The following is a 12,200-nucleotide window of genomic DNA, read 5'->3' on the forward strand; positions in this document are numbered from 1 at the left end:
AATTTTTTCCATGTTGTCAATGTCACGGCCGGAAAAAACAGAATCTTATGTCATACTGTACCTTGTTTCAGAGGCCAAAAGGAGTGTTAGTCTTCATATGAATTGAGGAATAAAGCTTCTCTCTGTCAGATTCTGAAATCACTTGTTGGTATTCTGTTTCACCCTTTCCAGCTGCTTTCAGTTCCAACATTGACCTCTTGATTGAGCCGTCAGCGTCACTAAATCCTGGTCACAATTATGTCGAAATATTCGCAGTGTGGTGGTGATATCAGATACCTGTTTCTTTCAAGTATTCCTTCAAGATTTTTGCCGATGAGTAGTATCGTAGGCATATGTCGTTGGCATTTTGGAACAGGGTTTGTGAGAAATATTTATTATATCCCTTGAGGTATGTAAATTGAAATAGCTCTCTATAGAAAGGAAATTAAACGCAGCTTGACCACTGTCTTCATGGCCACCAACACTGAGTCATTAGCTGCCTATAATTAGTTAGACAAAGGCCGGTTGGCCACTGAAGCATGACATTGTGGATGAGGTGCAGGATACTGCAGGCTGACATCTGGACAAATACGTCACGTCACGTCACGTGACCCTAGGGTTAAATTAAGAATGCTTTGTGTGAGGCTGGACTGGACCCCTCGGACAGCGGCTAGGCAGGTTGGCTGACTATAGCCTCCCTAAATGCGCCGAGCCCTCGTTACAGCATCATGTAGTTGTAAACAGATTATATCATGAATAAAGTGTTGTGGACCCACTGATGGACTTCTGTATTTGAAGAGACAGTTATCCCATTATCAGCCCGGGATACATGGTGGAGTCCAAGATCTCGGAACCTCTCGGCAACAAAGGTCTTCAGTGGAGATCCCAAGAACACCCGGCGATATACATCCATCCTGGGTCCACATCACAACAGCAGTCAACCAACTACATGTGCCAACGGCCGATTACACAAGAGCAGCTAGTCACCAGGCCAACATCTGCGTAAAAATTTGGACACTTGGCAGTTTAAAGGACCTGATCACAGTACTGTTGTGTTTTCATGGAGCACCGAAGCAAAGACACGATCTGGTTCATCCATGATCTACTGCACACAGAGCGTACGCCCCCATCCCGTGTCTGAGGGAAAGCCCAGAAACAAAAGGACGAAGAGATTCAGCTGGCTCCCATTGTGTCATTGACTTTGTGACTTTTAGTGTTCCGTGTTTTAGTGACTGTTTTGTGTTTTTATTTTAACTTTTCATTGGGTGAGTGTTGATACTGTTGAGTACATTCTTTTCAATCCGATATGGCTCTCTTTTCTTCAAAATCTGATAATGGATCCTCCAGTAAATCATATTTTCCTTGGAGGATCCGACGAAAATCTAAATGCAATGAAATGGCCCCTGAGCAGACAACCACCCGCTTAGATTCTCCAGCTACCTCTGAACAACCTGATCACAACTGTCGTATATATAATCCACATTGCAGTGGCAGTTGCTGCTCTCCCCCTCCAAGCTCCTCACGACTCGCTGACCACCACATCGCTTTCCCTCCACCACGTATCTGCTTCACAACCCTTCCCATGCCATTATTTGACGGACATGATTCCCGATCGGCACCTTCCTGGCTTAGTCGATTCCAGAAATTCATCGCTATTCAAAATTATGCTGATGAAGACATTGTTAACCTTTTTCCCCTATTTTTATCACAATCAGCTTCAATTTGGTATGAGGGGCTTCCTAATAAAGATAATATGACATGGCCTGTACTTAGACAATGTTTTTTAAAATGGTATGGCCCAACATCCATTCAAATCATCACTCGGAAAAATGCCCTGATTGACAGAAAACAAAGAGAATGTGAGGACTTTCGTTCTTTTCTTCAATCTGTGCGGTATGAGGCATCCCTTTTGAATTGTAACAATGATCAATTTATAAAAGACCTCATTTTCAGAAATGCCCACCCCCACTTTGTCAAAGTTATTGTCACCAGGCGCCATGACACCTTGTCGGACATGACTGAAAGTGCTCAGGTAGCAGAGGACATGTACAAACTTGAAGGTCCTGAGGGATTCATGTGTGGCATTTCACCAATGAAATGCATGAATAGAATGCAGGAGGAACGGCACAATCCAGCAAAATATTTACACCCTTCCACGAACAATGCTTTCCCACACCCCTATCGTTCATATGACCTTCCCCCAGCGTTTCCCACCTCACGACCTCCCATCCCGCCTCCAATGTGTTATACCCACACACACCCATACAAGTGTGTGCACTGTGGATTATACCATCTGAGTCCCCAAGAGTGTCGCCTCAATCCCCCCAATCCCTTTCTTTGTTGTCCTGCACCACTTAGTGTCTTCTTTATCAATACGTTTAATTTCATGTCCCTTTTCTGTGTCCTCTCAGTTGTAGCATACACCTACATGTGTATATACCGTCACATTAGTACCCTGTACCCCTGCCCGTTGCTTGTCAATATGTACTAGCTTTCATATGCATTGATGTGATTGTCATTTTACTGATGTTTGAAGTTTGAATGAGTACTAAAGAGTGGCTTATAAAGTCTTTTGTTGTGATCAATATGTTAATGCTATACTCTTGAATTTGAATATGATATTATTGATATGTGCAACTGTAATTCTCATGGCCATAATATTTTGAATCAGATGGTGTGTATATGTTAAGTGAATTGTGTGATGTCAAGAGACAGATAAGATACCAGAAGGGAGTTATAAGAGAGGCGTAGAAAAAGCGTTCGAGTGAAAGAGGGACAGTGAGAGACCAAATAGAGGAGATACAATAAGAGAGAGAGAGCAAGACAGAGAGGGAGAATTATAAGGTGTCAGTTGGTTCCAAGACAAGAGAGAGAGAGAGCGCGCGCATTCCAGAGAGAAAGGGAGAGAGAGAAAGAGAGAGAGAGACCGTCATGTGATTTAGGATGATAGAAAATGACGATCCATTTCATGTCAATATAATACTTCTTTCTACTGTCCATACTTGTCATCGTTCAGCTTTCTCAGTGCAAGGTGTCCATCTGTAGTTGTAACCTGTACTTCACATCGCTAGATTTATTGTGTTATTTGTACTGTCAATATGTTCATTTAGAAAATGGGTTCCACGACATATATTCTAATTTGTCTGAAGGAAATTGTCTTAAAATATTTAGTGTCATTCTAATATAATTTTGCTAATGTTATCACCAAATCCCAGTGAGATTCAGCATTTCAACTATGTAAATGTATATCACTGTTTGACACAAAGTATCATATATTACAGAGCTTATCCAAATACTGAAGACTGTAATTCATGTCATCACTAAAATAATGAATGAAAGTTTGTCACATCTGTTTCCAAATTGTATCCCCTGTATAATTATTTGCCAGAGCCAACTATCGGCGGTCCCCGACTGATTGTCACATGTTATGTGTATCCCTATCATTTAGATAATATAATGTATAAAATACATTAGGGATACTGATACTTTAAGATTGATGATTTATCAGCGTGTCCATGAATGAATGGATCAGTATTCATAATTTCAAAGTTAACAAATACCCTATCTATTTTTGTAGTTGAATCTTTTTATCGCTACCTCATTCACAATGTGCATAAGGACGTGGGTCACGTCCTTCTTTACAGAAAGGGCGTATATCGTAGGCATATGTCGTTGGCATTTTGGAACAGGGTTTGTGAGAAATATTTATTATATCCCTTGAGGTATGTAAATTGAAATAGCTCTCTATAGAAAGGAAATTAAACGCAGCTTGACCACTGTCTTCATGGCCACCAACACTGAGTCATTAGCTGCCTATAATTAGTTAGACAAAGGCCGGTTGGCCACTGAAGCATGACATTGTGGATGAGGTGCAGGATACTGCAGGCTGACATCTGGACAAATACGTCACGTCACGTGACCCTAGGGTTAAATTAAGAATGCTTTGTGTGAGGCTGGACTGGACCCCTCGGACAGCGGCTAGGCAGGTTGGCTGACTATAGCCTCCCTAAATGCGCCGAGCCCTCGTTACAGCATCATGTAGTTGTAAACAGATTATATCATGAATAAAGTGTTGTGGACCCACTGATGGACTTCTGTATTTGAAGAGACAGTTATCCCATATCAGCCCGGGATAGTAGTTTGATTTCTTCGTATTATCTGGAACGTCTTTAGGGGATTTCATTAGATGGCGACTCGAAGCGTTTATTTGCCACCAGTGTAATTGACAGATGAACGCCAGGTTAAGAATGTTTACATACAAACGCTCAGTATCACTTGCATCCGCAATGCTACTGGAATTTATGTCGATCGTAGTCGGTGCCGCTGTATGGAGAAGTACAGAGCTCGGCAAATATGTGTGGGTTTGGCAACGGGTAATACGTTTTCCAATTGTCATCCATGTGGGACATTACACGGATACGTCATTGACCAATGAAAACAAAGTATTTTACATAAATGTAAGATAAGAAGATAAGATAATATGGAAGTAAGATTATATACAGACCGCAGCCATATAGCTGGCATACTGATGACAAACCAAGAATTTCGCTCAGGGTCATTAAGCATGAATCAGGGCTTAATTTAGGTACGTGTATACAAAACTGCACAGTTACAACCTGTACATGGAAACGTGCACCACAATTTTCCTGTACACACACACACACACACACACACACACACACACACACACACACACACACACACACACACACACACACACACACACACACACACACACACCGGGGACAGTGGACACATGCCCTTTACTAACCACAAAAAGCCGATATATGAACACATTCACTCAAAACCTTTGTTGTACTCGCGTCATTCCGCTCTTCCCTGTTTTACGAGTAATAGGCCATGCTATCTCACACTCAATAGCATCGAAATATAGGTGATCATTTCACGTTTTTTGTACTGCAGTGCATCATTAACACTGACAGCAGATCGCCCCATGTTTGAACATTTACAAATGAACATTTATTGATTTGTTTGCTACAACTTGATTTCGTGTATACTGTGCAAGTTACACCAACTGCCTTAATCAACCCTTGATAATGCAACAGCACTATATGAGTAATTGCAAGACTGTGTTAGTGGGCACTAATCAGGTCATAGGGTACTGTCGTTGTATGTATGATGTCAAGTCTCAGCCAGATACAACTAGGATCAACCCAACGAAAAAGCAGCTATTTCCAAAGTCGACTTTAACTAATTATAAACATGATGAGTGTCATTCAAATTAAAACAGTTTCATATCACGCCGAATGAGTGATGTAAAGGGTCCAGCGGTACATTACACAGGTTCAGGGCGTGATGATATACAATCGTAGCATGAGCCCTGTATATAAATACACGTACAATGCAATACTAAAAACAATAATTTAGGTAAAATATTATTTTACAGGGATGCCTTTGAAAAACAAATTACGTTTCTTGAATGAGTGATGCTTCAGTCAGGTAAAGGGTCCAGCGGTACATTACACAGGTTCAGGGCGTGATGATATACAACTGTAGCATGAGCTCTGTGTATAAGTATACGTACAATGCAGTATTGAAAAATTATTGTAAGTGAAATATTATTTTACAGACATGCCTTTGAAAAACGAGAAATATATACTTTGCCAAATTATTGCAGATATTATGATTAGTGGAACAAAATAGCAATGGTATTTTCACGAACATTGGGAACATGTGGTAATAATGCGATTGGATCACAGATGAAGGTAAAATAGGTAAGCTGGACACAAGTGAAGGCCATCATCAATGGTTGGTATAAGACAGAACGGGCAAAAACGTCCATGTCTTGAAATGTTATAATACCTGCCCGTTTCTATCACAAAGCAGTGATTAGATCCAAGAAAATTTAAAATATTAATTGGAAATAATTTTAAACTGTCTTGAAATTTAGGTGATTCGATATGTACAGTCCCATCACCGATTGCCCTCACCGATTGTCATCACCCATTTTCATCACCCATTCCCATCACCCATTTTCATCACCCATTCCCATCACCCATTCCCACCACCGATTCCCATCACCCATTCCCACCACCGATTCCCATCACCCATTCGCATCACCGATTCCCATCACCGATTCCCATCACCCATTCCCACCACCCATTCCCATCACCGATTTGCCGTTGTAACAAAGCCAGGCGTAAATCTATCTTATGGTTTGGAAGTTACCGTCTCCATAGCGCTTAGGGCATCCAGTAGATAGGTTCATTTCACAAGTGTATGTCCACAATCAGATCAGCTGACATAACCGTTTAATGTAATATACTGGGATAAGTTCGGAGGAGGAATATATCTACCTCGTCTTATGTGTCACCTTTTTTCCTACCATGAACCGTGAAGATCGGGTTCAAACTGATCTTCAGTAACCCAAGCTTGTCGTAAGAGGCGACTTGTGGGATCGGGTGGTCAGGCTCGCTGACTTGGTTGACACATGTCATTGTATCCCGGTTGCGTTGACCGATGAACATGTTGTTGATCACTGGATTGTCTGGTCCAGACATAGTGCTGTTCTCGCTCTCTCACTCATATTTCCAGGCCAAGAACCCCTGCCAGTGCATTTTGTTCATTTTAAGATCCCCTTGTCTTTTTCTCAACAGGATCAAAGTGGCTTGGTAGTGAAGATTTCGTATAGTCCCGGTGAGTGAACAATGTTGCAGAATCTGTTCTACATATAAATTTAGCCTTATTTTCATTTAGTATTCAGTATTGAGAACTGCATTTTTCATAATTCATCGTTGTTTCGAAATGTTCATTCTTGATTTATTTCATATTTGAATCGTTTCGATTTTTTCTAACCTTCTTATATATTATATGAAAGCAGACTCTCATTTATTTCCATGGTCAGTGCCTCAGCGTCAACGGTTCTATAAGCCAGTGTGGAAAGGAAGGTGGTGCCACAGATTCGAACATGGCGCTTGCATCAACTTTATCTCTGTGCGTATTCTCCTGCTGTATATATGCGGTATCAACGTCAAGTTCGTCGTCCAGCAACACACATGGGAACAGCACTGTACATGGCATTGAAATCGCCGCTGTCCTGTTTGAAAATGTGAGACAACCCATGATATACACGATCGTCCTCGTTGTGGCAGCCGTTAGCAAAGTTGGTGAGTGAGGTTATTGTCTATAGTGGTATATTCAGGACAAGAGATATGATCACAACTGTATGTAATCTGAGACATATTAGTATTACTTATCTTACACGCACATCACATGTATTAGAGTTTGGACCCTTGAAGTAACCAATGCTTGTTGTAAGAGGCGACTAACCGTATTGAGTGGTGAGGCTTGGACTTGGTTTACTCAATATCAATCACTGGGTTCCTTGTGTCGGTGCGATTGTTTGCCAGCCTCTCGTCATAAAGCTAGAATATTTCTGAATTCAGCGTCAGCCATAGCTCGGTCGCCCATGCACATGCAGAATATGGTACATACTAATAGCTTCAGTTTTTTCTTGTGATTTTATATGGACAATTCCATAATAATGTGTAGGTGACTGGTAGAAGGTAATTTGTCCATTGCACCGCAAATGTTGTTGTTTTAAGGCGTTTGAGAACTGCCTGTCTGCGTAATGGGAGGACATCCTCCGTTTAATATCGCCTGAAAATAAGTATCTTGTTGCACCTTTTCACCATGCACATGTCTGTTTGATATCGCCTAACAATAAGCATTTTATTGCAGCTCTTCACTATTCAGATTCCCGTTTGATATCGTCGGACAATAAACATCTTGTTCCAGTTTTTCACTATGCACATTTCCATTTGATATCACCTAACAATAAATATCTTGTTGCAGCTTTCCACCACGGACATGTCTGTTTGATATCACCTAACAATAAATATCTTGTTGCAGCTTTTCACCATGGACATGTCTGTGTTTGATATCGCCTAACAATAATGAGCTTGTTGCAGCTTTTCACCATTCAGATTCCCGTTTGATATCGCCTAACAATGAATAGCTTGTTGCAGCTTTTCACCACGCACATTTCCTCTCATCAAGGATTCCGGAGTCATGGTGAGTATTAATATTTTGTATTTATGTTTGCTTGCTCACCTCACAACCCATTAATTTATGACATGGCCCAAAATCCACTGTAAAGAGTTGTCTCCCTTATCCGTACCAGGATTTTCCGTTGTTTCCGTCATATCTCAAGGTTTGTCAGTCCCATACCTCAGAGCTTAATCAAAGACTCTGTTTCCATTTATTCCCAGGGATAATTTAATCTCATTCCTCTCAAATTAGGATTACACGCCATAATATATTTCAGATAAAACCCGACTCAGTCACTACACGACCGTCTGAATTTCCGCACCAGTTGAGTAGTCAGTTATTACGTTACCTTCTCAAACACAAACAGTGATCGGACACACCAATCCTTTTCGTCTTTCAGCCTGCTCATCATCCTGGGCCAGATATTCGGGGCGATTCTTGAGTGAGTATGCCATGCTGCTCTATTCATTCCTCCAGATCACAGTATTTACAGTTAATAACCAAGGCAGGATGAACCTATTATACAGTGCCCGTAAAGGTCCGGGTTAGAATTGATTTTCAGTAGGCCATGCTTGGCGATTAACGGGATCGGGTGGTCAGGATTACTGACTTGGTTCATACATGTCATCGTATCCCTATTGTGTAGATGGATGTTCATGCTGTTGATCACTGGGTTGTCAGTTCCAGACTATTAATTTTAGACTGCCATCATATATCTGGGATATAAGTGAGGCGTAAAACTGGACTCACTCACTCACTATTATACAGGAAACCCGGTCTATAACGATCACGTTTATAACGAACTGACAGACTTAATGAACTGACAGACATGACGAACTGACAGACATAGTGACAGACATAATGAACTGGACCTCTTGTTGTATATATTAGTTTACACGGATATAACGAACTGACAGACATAATGAACTGGACCTCTTGTTGTATATATTAGTCTACACGGATATAACGAACTGACAGACATAATGAACTGGGCCTCTTGTATATTTTAGTCTACACGGATATAACGAACTGACAGACATAATGAACTGGGGCTCTTGCTGTATATTTTAGTCTACACGGATATGACGAACTGCCATAGTTAAGAACTAAAGTTTATACTCAGTTTGACTTCGTTAAAACCGTAATTTGCTGTACTTGCCGTTATTACCCGTAAGATATTTTTTTAGAATTCTGATTGGTCAATAGCCAAATCGTCGAAACCATGTGGGTGGATTTGCCAGTGTGTGAGAGCCTTAGAGGGAATGCCACCGCCAAACAAGTAATCGCTTCGATATTTTTGAATTGGCGTGTATAGTTATAAGTATAAACAGAGTAATAAAATTATTGTCATGATTTCTTATTTGTTTGAGTCAGTAGAAATGTTTTGAAAAACTAAATTAAAACTAAATTGTTTCTGTAAATCAGAAAACTCAAAATCGAGCATTCTTATCATAAATTAAGCCACCACGAGTTATCTCCCTTAACACGAGTGTTCACGGTTTCATTGAACGTTTTTGGTATTTTCTATTGAATGCTGGCTTTGAAAGATGTACTAAATAAAACTCCCTTGACGGTAATATATACGTCACATGGTATTTTGAAAGAATGTACAGGACTGTAAGAAATACGGAAATTACGAGGATCTTACAATCCCTACACCCTTTCTAAAGGAATTAGCGTACAAGTAGCCTTTAAACAGTGGAAGGTTTGGGGCAGACAGTAAACGTTTATCACCTTTCGGAAGACAGTTTGTTGTGTGATTAACAGAAAGTAGGCATATGAAGCAGTTTGTCGCGTGGTCATGACGGTAGTATCAAGTATATATGTCCGACTGTACAGGAAAGGAATATTATATTGTAGACATGTATTCCCCACTGTTTAGGGTGGTTCGTACAAATGCATGTAAGTGGAGTTTTGATGCAGGAAGAAGTTTTAACGATTGCACATGACAGATTTGTCCACAGACGTTTACACTAACCGATTTCACGCCAACTTCTTTCAGATTTTCCGGAGGTGCTGCCTACATTCCAGACTTCTTCTCCCCACATGATTTCTTCCAGTTTATCCTTCCTCCGTGAGTACCTTCTTCTCCGTTAATATCTTCTTCCTCCGTGAGTACCTCCTTCTCCGTTAATATGTTCTTCCCCCGTGAGTACCTTCTTCTCCGTGAATATCTTCTTCCTCCGCGAAAACATTCTTCATCCATTGGTACATCTTCCTCCGTGAGCACATTCTTCCTCCATGTGAACATTCTTCCTCGGTGCATATTGTCTACATTTTTCATCCGTGAGTACAGCGTTCCTCCGTGAGTATTTTCTTTCTCCTTGATTACAATCTTCCTCCGTGGGTACATTCTTTATCTGTGAGTACTGTCTTCCTCCGTTATTATCTTTTTTCTCATTAATGATCGCCTTAATTCATGATCACCGACTTTTTCCGTATTTTCTTCCTCCGTGCATATTTTCTTGTTCTGTGAGTACTTTCTTCATCCGTGATTACTATCTTCATCCATGAGCACATTCTTCCTCCGTGAGCACTTTTATCCTCCGTGACTCGAGTAATTCATTCTACAAACTGCGTTATGCTGTCAGCATGCGGGTAGGCAATATTTAGTTTATTATTATGAGACCAGTCATTATTTGAAAAAAAAACCCCGCGAATTTAACTTGAAAATTAAAATGCAGATGGGTTATGTACGGCAATGTGGATTCTTAAGTGGTACGTTTTCCCCGGTAAGTCTTGTTTGTCATAGCTGAAGTAATAGCAGCACATTAAGATCGAAAACGCTTTTCAATATACCACTGACATCAGGCGCGAGGGTGTGGCACAGTGGTCATGACGTCGAGGACCCGGGTTCGATTCTCAAAATGGGTACAATGTGTGAAGCTCATTTCTGGTGTCCCCCAGCGTGATATTGCTGGAATATTGCTAAAACGGCGTAAAACCATACTCACTCACTCAATAGAGCATAACCAGAGACCAACATACCGTTGAAAAAGAACAATAATTATATTAATCGGTTAAGGATCTGAATATAGCACAAATCAGATCCCACAAGGTCACTGCTCAGTGGTTGCTGTATGGCTGAAATATAGTGCTGATCCACTCACTCACCTGCTCGCGCTACACCGCGGGTCAATGCATAGAGGATACTAAACGACCTTCCGTATAATACCATTTTTATTAAACTCGTGAAAGATTTAGCATTACACGAGCGAAAGCGCGCGTAATATTCTGTGTATTACTCTCTCGCGCAAACTGCGACTACATTTCCCACCGTGTGAGGGCTTTCACCTTTCCGCGAGCCATTGTGACGTCAACTCTGTGAATCATTATGACGTCATACATCTAGCGGTATTACGTCTTTGCACTAGTGTAATATTGTCGTAAACATATTACACTGCAGAATCTTCCACGGGAGAGAAATCAAACATAATACAAAACACTTCCACTCAGTACAAACCAATACAGTACGATACACAAAGACAAATGCAGTGCACCAAACAACACACATCAATAAAAGATCCGGGTTAGAATTGACCTTCAGAAACCCATTCTTGTCGTAGGTGGCGACTAACGGGATCGGGTAGTCAGGCTCGCTGACTCGGTTCACAAATATCATCGTATCTCACTTGCGTAGATGGATGCTCATGCTGTTGATCACTAGAGTGTCTGGTCCAGACTAAATTATTTACAGACCACTGTCACATGACTGGAATGTTGATGGGTACAGTGTGTAACAACCACAAAGTACAGTATCGCTCAGCACAATTCACCGACTAACAGTGCTCAGTCCAGTCAGTCAGCACAGCACACTACAGAACAACAAGACAACTTACACTTTATACATCTGTATTTCAGGATTATTCTAGAAGCGGCCTACAGTCTTCATGACAGGACGTTTGCTGACAACATCGGATCTGTCCTCCTGTTTGCTGTGGTCGTGAGTTCTTCAAAGTTGTTATACGGACATCTGATCAAAGTTTACACGTATTTTCATACGCATCGCACGTGACATTCACTGTACCAGTACATCACCCTCTGGCTTACTTTAAGTCATACGCATTGTCAACACTTTTTACTCCGTGTCAGTTAGTAAATTATTTCAATTAACCTTACTTTTCTTAAAGTCGTACACATAGTAAATTCTGGGTACTATCTCAGTCATAGCTATCTATGGTTTAGACTTTTTGATCCAGTTAGCATCTCTT

The 12,200-nt window shown here is 40.9% G+C and overlaps 1 protein-coding gene across 3 annotated transcripts in view; it reads left to right on the forward strand.

The window, feature by feature from the left end:
* The window catches only part of LOC137281675 (sodium/hydrogen exchanger 1-like), a 56,733-nt gene that overhangs the window by 23,190 nt on the left and 21,343 nt on the right, over nucleotides 1–12,200 (forward strand). For all 3 annotated transcript variants that reach the window (XM_067813073.1, XM_067813072.1, XM_067813074.1), the window contains exons 2-7: nucleotides 6,597–6,636; nucleotides 6,845–7,106; nucleotides 7,968–8,013; nucleotides 8,390–8,431; nucleotides 9,992–10,063; nucleotides 11,851–11,932. In XM_067813073.1, coding sequence (XP_067669174.1) covers nucleotides 6,908–7,106; nucleotides 7,968–8,013; nucleotides 8,390–8,431; nucleotides 9,992–10,063; nucleotides 11,851–11,932 — 441 coding nt within the window. In that variant the 5' untranslated portion in view covers nucleotides 6,597–6,636; nucleotides 6,845–6,907. The remainder of the gene's footprint in view (nucleotides 1–6,596; nucleotides 6,637–6,844; nucleotides 7,107–7,967; nucleotides 8,014–8,389; nucleotides 8,432–9,991; nucleotides 10,064–11,850; nucleotides 11,933–12,200) is intronic.

Source organism: Haliotis asinina, chromosome 4 (assembly GCF_037392515.1).
Source record: "Haliotis asinina isolate JCU_RB_2024 chromosome 4, JCU_Hal_asi_v2, whole genome shotgun sequence".
In the NCBI taxonomy this organism is placed as follows: Eukaryota; Metazoa; Mollusca; class Gastropoda; order Lepetellida; family Haliotidae; genus Haliotis; species Haliotis asinina.